Genomic DNA, 10678 nt, shown 5'->3' on the forward strand with positions numbered 1-10678 from the left:
TCAACACAAATGTAAAAAGGACTAGTGCAAAAGAAAGGACAATGGAGAGAATCATGTCTGAGAAACCATGGCTAATTTTAAATTTCTAAATTTAACAAACAAAATATAGTCTTCAACTGAACTTAAGTACCTCAATTTACAAATAATTTTTCTGACTCAAGTTTAAACCTGAATCAAACATCTTGTAGGTTTTTGTTTTCATGTACGATTCAGACAATCACAAATTTGCTTATCTGCTACTTTTAAGAGGTTAACCAGAACTCAATACAAGCAAGTAAATCAATTTCTTTCTTGTTACCCTGTTCAGCAATTTCTGAATCATGTAAAGGTTCCTGGAAAGGAGAGTCCTCCAATTTTTTTATGTCCACCTGAAGTTCAGAGTATTGTGTGGGACAAATGGGCCACTGCAAATTACTGGCAAGCCTTGCTCTCTCCTCCCTGGCTGTAGGGTCATCCCAAATGATCTGTTCATTTTGCGAAGGCTCTGTGTTGACATCAGGTACAATTTGGCGGGACTGCCTAAAGGACAAAAATAAGTTCAAAATAATCAGTTTAACCTGTTAACCCACTCTGCCTATTCTAATTTGTGGCAATCTCACATGTTCTGGTGTAGAACAGGGTTTTCAATGGCTGACTTACGGGAAATACATTGCCAAGTTTTTCTTCCACAGTTTTGCTAGATGGATTCAAGTTGTCAACTTTTTGGTTAGTAGTCAAGAATCAGTTTGCATCACCTCAGGACTGTAAATAACTAGCTAGCCATAAACATCCCACACTCACACAGATCATTTAGACTGTAACACTGGTGCTCACCATCATCATCCCCACAGAGCTCAGTTACCACAAAAAAGAAGAGGTAGTCTTTTGTTCTCAGAGTATATTCATAGGGCTTAAGCTTGCTATAATGTGATCTATATCCTGGTGTGGTACTGTTGGATAAGCAACTGGCTGCTAAACACAGGTCGGAAGTTCACACCCACTAACCGCTCCTCAGAAACTCCATACAGAGTAGCTATCAGTAAGAACCAACTCAGCAATACTTAACAACAACCACTTATCTACAGGTACCTACAATGAGCTCTACCACTCATCTGTCAGTTGGCTGCCGTACTGTGGTGGATTGTGCACTGCTGTGAAGCCATAAGCTATGTCACCAGTATTTTAAATAAAGAAGGGTCACCCATGGTGGACATGTTTCAGCAGAGCTTCCACATGAACACAGACTAGAAAGACGAGGCAAACCACTTCTGAAGGGTTAATCACTGAAAACCTTATGGAAAGCCGTGGAACACTGTCAGATACAATGCTGGAAGATGAGTCCTTCAGGTTCGAAGGCACTCCAAATATGAAGGGGGACAGCTGCCTCCTCATAGAATAGTCAATCTTAACAATATGGATAGAGCAAAGCTTTTGATACCATCATTTGCCGATGGGTCACAACTCAAAACAAGAAAAAACAGCTGCACACATCCATTAATAACAGGAATGTACGAACTATGAATCTAGGAAAATTTAAAGTGATGACTCCCCAAGATGTGATAAACCAATAAAAGGATTAAGGGTCGGCTGTAATACCCTTAGTCCCATCACAACCCTGATCTGACATCAGGGAGTTTTCCCATGAGTGATTCGTAACACCATTTATCTTACAAGAGATACAAGGAAAGAGAAGTGAGCAGAGAAGAGGGACCTATTGCCACCAAGGAAGAAGAGCCAGGACTGCCACGTGTACCTTGGTACCTGGGGTCCCTGCACTATGCAACTCCTTGTTGTTGTTGTTAAGTGCTGTTGAGTCGATTACAACCTATAGCAACCCTGTATAGGATTTCCAAGGAGCAGCTGGTGAGCTTGAACCGCCAACCTTGCAGTCCAAATGGCTTTGCAGTCTGATGCATTAACACACAGAGTCACACCAGGACTCCATGAAGCTCCTAGACCCAAGAAAAGGCTAATACCAAAACTCATGGAAATCCCTAAGGAAGTCTGGGCTTACAGATGCTAAAGGGTGACAAGGATCTTTCCTAGAGCCATCCAAGAAACAGAAAGCCATCCCCTAGATCTAGTGTTTGAAATACAGACTTCTAGCCTCCCAGACTGTGAGAGAATGTATGTGTTTGTTCAAGCCTTTACCAACTTGTGATATTTCTGTAACAGCAACACTAGATAACTAGGACAGTTTCTACAGAAAATGTTTAAAATTATACACACACATTCACTAGTTAATACAAATATAGTATAGAGAACTGCTCACTGAATCAAGTTCAGAAGAGGCAAACGATCTTTAAATCACTTCTTAGGACAGGAAAAAAGCATATGATGTATTCTGTTTAGACTATACAAGGGGGCATTAATATTAATGCAATCTTTACACTTGATACTTTAGAAACTTCTACTTTACTACTTATTTAAAGAAGAAAAATTAGGTCCAACTGATTGGAGACTGTGTCAGTAGGACCCTAAATAAGGAGCTACCTATCTCCTTAAGGATGATGAAACTTCCTTTGCCTCTTATTCTTTGGACAGGTTGTTATCTAATCCCATTAGTGACAGATACATACCTCAGTGCCTCCAGGACTCTACTCCGTCCACTGCGGACAGAGCGAGTACTGTCGGGGGTTGAAGAAGCACTGTTACAACCACTCCTTGAAAGGGAAGTCCTCTGCCCTTGGGGCTTCACTATTGATGTTGCAGACATTATCTCCTGCAGTTGCTTCTGGAAGTTCTGTCTCATCTCCAAGGTCTGTGTCAGAGCTTGAAATAAACACAAATATCCAAGTCAAAGTGAAGTTTCTCTTTTCTACTACATCGTATCACATGATCTGTTTTGTCTAGTTCAGGCTGAATGTAAGTTTATTCATTAGATATTGACCGAACGCTTACTATATGCTATAGTAATGTACCAAGACTTGGAATACGACAGAGCATAAAAGGCAGCCATAGTCATGAACGAACTGTGCATGAAATGACTAACCATGTCCCTCTCCTAGAGCCCCCTGCTTTATTCTGTCCCCACTCATGTCTCTCACAGTTGTATACACAAGCCTTTTTTCCAATGTCCTTGAAAACACACACCACAACCTTTAAAAAATTAAAACACTTAAGTAAACATTAAATACTTTTGGAGTACACAGAGTAGAACCAATTAAATAGGTACATCACAGGAAAAGGTATGGCAGAGCAAATCTGTTGTACAAGACCTCTTTAACATGTTAAAGAGTAAGGATGTTACTTTGAGGACTAAGGCACATCTGACACAAGCCATATAAGGTAATTTCAATCACCTTATATGCATGTGAAAACTGAACAGAGTATAAGCAAGAGCATAGCAGAATCAATGTATTTGAGTTATGGTGATAGAGAAGACTACTTAAAGCACCATGGACTGCCAGAAGAACAAACTAATCTGTTTGGAAGACATACAGCCAGAATGCTCCTTAGAAGCAAGGATGGCCAGATTTCATCTCTTATTCTTTGGACAAGTTGTCAAGAGGCACCAGTATCTGGAGAAGGACATCATGCTGTAGAAAGTAGAAGGTCAAAGAAAAAGGAAGACCCCCAATGAGGCAGACTGACACAGTGGCAGCAACAATGGGCTCAAACATAAAAACAATTTTTAGGGTAATACAGGACCAGGCAGTGTTTTGTTCACTTTATGACATTCAACAAAAAACAACAATTCAAGGAAGTTAACAACAACACACTTACATGTAAATTATTCACATATTTTCTGATAAAAGGGAAATGCTGAGTGATTGCTTAATGATGGGCAAAGAACCAGAAATTACTCTTCAAATATATATATATATATACACACACACATACATTTCATATATATTTAACAATAAAGAAAGGAACTATTTCTCCATCTGATACAAAAGAGGCATAGTGTTTGAAAGAGATAAACTTATCAAAAAATTTTTTTACCTCCTTTAGTGTCATTTTTTTCATTTCCATTTGCTGTTGCCAATTCTATATTACTGATGGTCATATTGTCTATATCCTTTTCTTCCAATGGCAAATTACAAGACTATTGAAGGAGAAAGTACAAATTTCTCAAACCAAGTCACTAAATAGATTTCACAGCAATAGGAACAAACATTCAGATTAAGAAATTGTTAAATGGATCAACCATACCTCATCATCCTTTGCAGTCACATCAGCGGACGGCAGTCGGCTATTACAGAGTTTGCCATCTTGTACTGCACTGATATCCAGGCTCATTTTGGGATTATAAGTATGTGGATAAAGAGATTCAGGAAGATGCTTGCACTCCTGGGCACACTACAATACAATTGTGTATTTTAACGGAAGATATATCAGCAAATGAAAGGAAGCTGTTAAGTGGGGTAAGGAAAACCAATATATTAAGTTCTAAGATAGCAAAAGTTCAGAAAATTAAGGTTTTGAACAGTAGTTTACCCTGAAAAATTCCACCACAAAGATGATACACGATCCTCACTTTTTTAAAATGACATGTCCACTGAAGTATAAAACCTAATTCTATTTCTGTATTTTACTATGTCAATCATATTCCAGGGAATACTCAGCAAAGAAAGAAAGAAAAGAAAAGAAAGTATATTTCTAAAATGTACTGGTATGCTAGATTGTCAGATTATTATAAAATTTTCATTCACACAATTTTCACTTAATAAAATGAATCAGTAAGAGGCGTGTCCATTCAAAACTACCAAATATTTAATAAAGATTTTAAGCTTCAAATGCCAGAAATTAAACATATAGAAATAACATAGACTTTGAAACTGCTTACAAACAAAAACTGGCTTGTTTTAGTACGTGTGAAGACATTTGGTGCCAACTTTCATTTACAGAGAGATGAGAGTAAAAACGTATTGCTGACCTCTAAAAGCCAGTGCTCTGAAACAATATGTATTCCTTTTTCTTTTACAGATTTATACTCCCGATTAGTGTCATTTGGTCGTCCTTGATAGATGAAATGGGTCACTGTTTCATCAAAACTCCACCTGAAACAGCCAAATACAGACAAAGAACAAAAACAAAACTAAATAACTAAGAGAAATATCCACATTCACTTAAGATGATCACTATACATATGTATAGAATATTCTGACTTCCCCAAAACTTTCACAACTATGTAACAAGCAAGAACATTTTAATAAAAATTTTTTTAAAGATTCATTTTCATAAAATTTTAGGCAAAATTTTATTAATAAAGTATTATATATAGGCACACAAATGCCAAAAATGTCTAAAAGAATATTCCTTAAAACATCACTTTCTTCTTTATTGTTTTCTGAATAGTTTTAAATTTCCTCCTTTGTAATGGGTATCTGCCACTTTACAGTAGTAATAAAGGCCTTTTCAAATTAATTAGGCAAAGTGCCCAGTCTGCCCATCAGTTATTGGCAGTCACTAATCATTATGCATTTGCTCTGTGCCACAAACTTTGTATTTTGTATCATTATCTCACTCATTCCCCAACAATGACCTTGAATCACTGGTATTGTTACACTCCTTTCACAGACAGGAAAACTGAGGGCCTTGCTGAAGCAACCTGTTCAAGGGTACTACGTGGCAGAACCAGTTCAACTATTGTATCAATGTTATTATCCCTACTGTATTATGCTATTGATTCTTATATATTCTCCTAGTCTGAGAAAGTATCTTAAGGGAGTGGTTGATTTTGCAGTCCCGGAGCAGAGGACCCGGGCACCATCAAGGAAGAAGAGTGGGAGTGGAGTGTGGGACCCTATTCAGAGAAGCAGCAACACCTGAGATGGAAACAGAGATGATGACATGGCGAGATGGAGCGGCTGGGGACTCTAAACTCCTGGATGGAGATGGATTGTGTGTTGGCGGCCAGGGGGCAGGCTTGCAGGGTGTGCCCTTTGGTTGTTTGAATGATTATATATTCCTGAGTGTTTTGGTGTACATCCAAAAAAAAAAAAAAAAGGGGCAATAGAAGCAAATATTGTTGAATGATGATGCATGGAGGGGATTATAATCATTGTAATGAAATGAAATACAATAGGATGAATATAAAGCTGATGCTCTCCCATGTAAACTATCACTCAATTCATCATAACAATTTTTAAAAAACTAGGAAGAGAAAGTATCTTAAGGAATGTAAAAACCATCCCTTAAAGGTTTAAGTAAATAACAAAAAAGAAAATAAAATATTTCTAAATATTATCACCAAAATAAATAAAGCTTTCTCTTTCTGGACACCTCAGATGCTTTCTAATTCCTAAATAAGAAATATCTCTGAATCTTTCACATAGTCAAGTTAAGCAAATTAAGATATGTTATTTCTTCTTAAAGTATATCAAAAGTATCTCTATTTCCAGGTGCTCTGAGTATCCATCCTTAAGGATCCCTGGTAGCATATGGGTTACAAATCTACCAGCTGTCCCACTGGACAAAGATGAGGCTTTCTGCTCCCATAATGATATACATCCTTAAAAACCCTAAACAGAGTTGTTGTTGTTAAATACCGTAGAGTCGGTTCTGACTCATAGCGACCCTGTATAGGCTTTCCAAGGCTGTAAATCTGTACAGCAGCAGAAAGCCTCATCTTTCTCCCACAGAACAGCGGGTAGTTTCAAACTGCCGACCTTGAAGTTAGCAGCCCGATTCATAACCACTACGCTATGTTACTATGAATTAAAATCGACTCAATGGCACACAACCACCACCACCACCATCATGGGTATCCTTAAAAATAACATAAAAATAAAATACCTGGCCTAATATAGTTAGTATTTCTAGTAATGGCTCTACTGCTACTGTTGAGCTAAATCAATGACTTTAAGAAAATTGTTAAGGAATGTTTTTAAGAAGTCGTACTAGCGTGGTGTGGTACTGTGGGTTAATGCGCCAGACTGCAAAGCCATCTGAACTGCCAGCTCGTATTTTCACGCTCACCAGCTAACTCCTCGGAAACCCTATACAGGGTCGCTACGAGTCGGTATTGACTCAATGGCACTTAACAACAACAACTAGCGTAGTGGGAGTCCAGGTATCTCACTGGACCCCAAGGTTGCCAGTGCTCTGAAACAATATGTAATCTCTGTTACACGTTACATAGCAATTACATACATAAACATGTAAAGGCTAACTGCTCCTTAGAAACTCTAAGCAAGATTGCTACGAGTCGGAACCAACTTGACAGCACTTAACAACAATAACAAGTAAAGCAGTGGGTTATAAGTTGAGCTGCTAACCACAAGGTCAGCTATATGAATTTAGCAGCTGCTCTGTGGGAGAAACATGAGGCTTTCATCTGCTGTAAAGATTTTTAGGGTCAGATTTATAGGGTCACTGTGAGTTGGAATCGACTCAACAGCATACCACCACCCCCACAGACGTTTGCTGACTCATAGTCTAGAGATGAGTGTTTTCAACAAAAATGTCGCTTTATCTTAAGGAGCATTCTGGAAATTTATATGTGTGGATGGGCAAGGGTGCTATAATACCTGAAATTCTGGGGAATAGTCACACAAAATACATAATTATCCCACATCCTGAAGGATCTTCTACTATCCTGACAGAAATTCACATAGGTAAAAAAATTGGTTTTCTAACCTATGAGTCTGGAACCTGTTTTACAATATGAACACAACGTTTTCTTTTGTTGTTATTTGTTTGTTTTTCAGTTTTAATATTTACTTATATTCCAGAAATGCAATGATTATAAATTAATGCAAGACTATACTTTATTTGAAAGTTTGGTAAAAGAGAAGATTTGGTCATCGATGACCTGTGTGAATATAGTAAAAAGTATCAGATGATATCTTCAGGTCCTAGCTTAGGGAAGAAATGTAAAGGATTTGAGACTCTTCACTTGAGAACTGATTTACCCTACAATACATTAATGTTGTAACTTCTATATATTAAAGTCTTCCCTCTGATTCATTATCAAGTATGAGAAATCTGCTTCAGAAAGATATTTAATATAAACTGTAATGCAACTGAAAAGTTAAAGTTCAAAGCAGTCTTCCTAAACTCCCTTTAAAGAATTTTGGCAGTACTGACTATTTTATTATACTCACAGAGCTGGCATTTTATAAAAATCCAAGTCATTATGTGTTCCCTTTTAAACAAGTCAAGTACTTATCTAAACAGAATCTCCAAAGATTTTATATATATATATGGCTATTGTATGAAAGAAAACAATGCTTACCCCATACTAAATGCCCAATATGTAATATAAATATAATAAAAGATATTCGAGTCCGGGTGTAGCACTGTAGACTAAGCACTGGACTGGTAACTTCAAGGTTGGTAGTTAAAACCCACCAGCCACTCCGTGGAAACCCTATACAGGACCGCTATGAGTTGGAACTGACCATGATGGTGTTAACAACAGGAACAGTAGTTATATAATAAGGAGCTCTAGTGGTGCAGTGGTTAAATGCTGGTCTGCTAACCAAAAGGTCGGCAGTTTAGACCTATCAGCCATGTGTTCCACATGAGAAACATGTGAGCATCTGCTTCTGTAAAGACCGAAGCCTTGCTACTCTATCCAGAACACTGTCCTATAAGGTCACTCTGATTCGGAATCAATTTGCCGACAATGCGTTGGGTCTGGTTTTGATAGAAATAAGTAATATAAATAAGTAGCTATAAACAGGAAAACTGCATTATTCCACAAAAGAAGCATCAAACGCTAAACTGCTTTTAACTATTAGAAATACATTTTATTTTTATATGTGAATATCAATTTTAATTTCTTTGTCAAATAGAAAACTATGTCTCTAAAGTACTAAAGTGATAAAAACTGAAACTTTCTCAAAGACCATCTCAGTTAAAGGAATGTTACAAAACTTCTTAGTACACCTTACAGAAGGGCTCTTTATCTGAAAATCACTAAGGTAAAACTAAGCTTTACCACAGACCCAGGAATATTTAGTAGTCTATACGCTTTTTTAAAAGAAGCTCTGGTAGCATAGTGGTTACAAGTTGGGCTGCTAATCTCATGGTCAGCAGTCCAAAACTGCCAGCCATTCCATGGAAGAAAGACGAGGCTTTCTGCTCCCGTAGATTTACAGCCCTAGAAACCCTACACAGGGTTGCTATGAGTTGGAACTGACTCCACAGCACAGCACCACCACCACCACAAACTTCTTGAAGGAGTCCTGGTGTGGCACTGTGTGTTAATAAAATGGACTGCAAACTCAGTCTGAACAGTAAGGTTGGAGGTTCAAGCTCACCAGCCGCTACTCAGAAACCCTATACAGGGTCGCTATGGGTCAGAACCGACTTGATGGCACTTAACACCAACACACACACCAAGCTCCTTGAAGGCAGGAATTCTTTTAAATCCTACTACTCATTCATGGATTCTACTTTCTAGAATAGTGTGTAGCACACACTAGAAACTCAAATATTTGTTAAGAACTCCTTAATATTACATGTTTAAGTGGCTTGATATGAGAGAGCACTTATAAAAGATGTAGTAAATTAAAAATCATACCAGACTGATTTTGTAGAAAATGACACTTTAAAGGTAAAATAAATGTTTCCTAGTACGGCTGTAGGATCAGCACTAGAATACGAACCCACCAACTGCTCCTCAGAAACACTACAGGATTACTAAGAGGTGGAACCAACTCCATGACATTTAACAAGCAGATGTTCAGAATAGCTTTGATGTTACTGTTAAGTACTGTCAAACTGGTTCTGACTCATAGTGACCCTGTATAAGGCTTCCAAGGAGTGATCTGAACCACTAATGCTTAATTAGTGGCTGGTGGGTTTTAGTCACTAATAAGCCCAATGCTTATTCTACACTAGGAATTCGTTAGGTTTAGTTTTTTTCTACAGTTTAGAACAAATCACCACCAAGCAGAAGTATTTGCCAACTACCTGTAATCTGCTCCTAGAGAGGCTGCAATCCCATTGAGTTCACTCTGCTTCTTACTGAGTTTTTTACTAACACATACCACTACCTTGTGAAGCGGCTTTGGAGCATCTTCCTGTAAGTGGAAAATAAAAGAAATACATCAACCATTACTGTTTGAAATGTTTCGTTATCTAAAGCATCCATTTATTAAGTGACTAATTCTACCTTCTCAGATTGTGCATCCTTCAGTTGAGGGCTGGCAGAAAGAGTGACGGCATTTCGAGAGCTATTTGCTAAAGCCAGTTTCAAGTTACGGACAATGACTTCTGAGAGTGGTGTACTCAATTTCTTTTTCTGTTGGCTGAGATGTCGTGGGGTTTCCAAGGCTGCAAGTGCATCCTGTATGTACAGAGGGGAGAGGAAGAGAGAAAGACAAAAGGGAGGAGAAGAGATATATAGGGCAGGGAAGAAGAAAAGGGGGAAACAAGGGTAGAGAAAAGGAAGGAAAAAGTATTAACTGAATACAGCTTTAACCACCTCTGGTTTTATTTCTTTCAATCAACAATAAAAAGAATGAAATCTATATACTACAAAGAAAAAAATCCTTCAAACTGGTTCAAGAAGACAAACAAGCATACATTTCTAGTAGTGCTTATCATACAAGGGGATCTTCTAAAAGTCTGTGGGAAAATGGAATTTAAAAGATAATAGAATTTTCCATGAACACAACAGAAATTAGAAAATATTTAGAGACAAACATAGAGAAAACAACAAAACTTATGAGATGTCGTGAAAGCAGTGCTCAAAAAAATCTTAAATCAACAAAGGATTAGCATGGAGAGTGAAGCATCCAGC

The 10678-nt window shown here is 37.7% G+C and overlaps 1 protein-coding gene across 1 annotated transcript in view; it reads right to left on the reverse strand.

Moving 5' to 3' along the window:
- TOPBP1 (topoisomerase (DNA) II binding protein 1) overlaps window positions 1-10678 on the reverse strand; it is an 89120-nt gene that overhangs the window by 13464 nt on the left and 64978 nt on the right. The window contains exons 14-20 of the mRNA XM_006840032.1: window positions 10049-10222; window positions 9847-9956; window positions 4859-4982; window positions 4135-4281; window positions 3925-4027; window positions 2559-2751; window positions 299-519 (exon numbers count right to left, since the gene is read on the reverse strand). Coding sequence (XP_006840095.1) covers window positions 299-519; window positions 2559-2751; window positions 3925-4027; window positions 4135-4281; window positions 4859-4982; window positions 9847-9956; window positions 10049-10222 — 1072 coding nt within the window. The remainder of the gene's footprint in view (window positions 1-298; window positions 520-2558; window positions 2752-3924; window positions 4028-4134; window positions 4282-4858; window positions 4983-9846; window positions 9957-10048; window positions 10223-10678) is intronic.

Source organism: Chrysochloris asiatica, unplaced genomic scaffold, assembly GCF_000296735.1.
Source record: "Chrysochloris asiatica unplaced genomic scaffold, ChrAsi1.0 scaffold00028, whole genome shotgun sequence".
Taxonomy (NCBI): Eukaryota; Metazoa; Chordata; class Mammalia; order Afrosoricida; family Chrysochloridae; genus Chrysochloris; species Chrysochloris asiatica.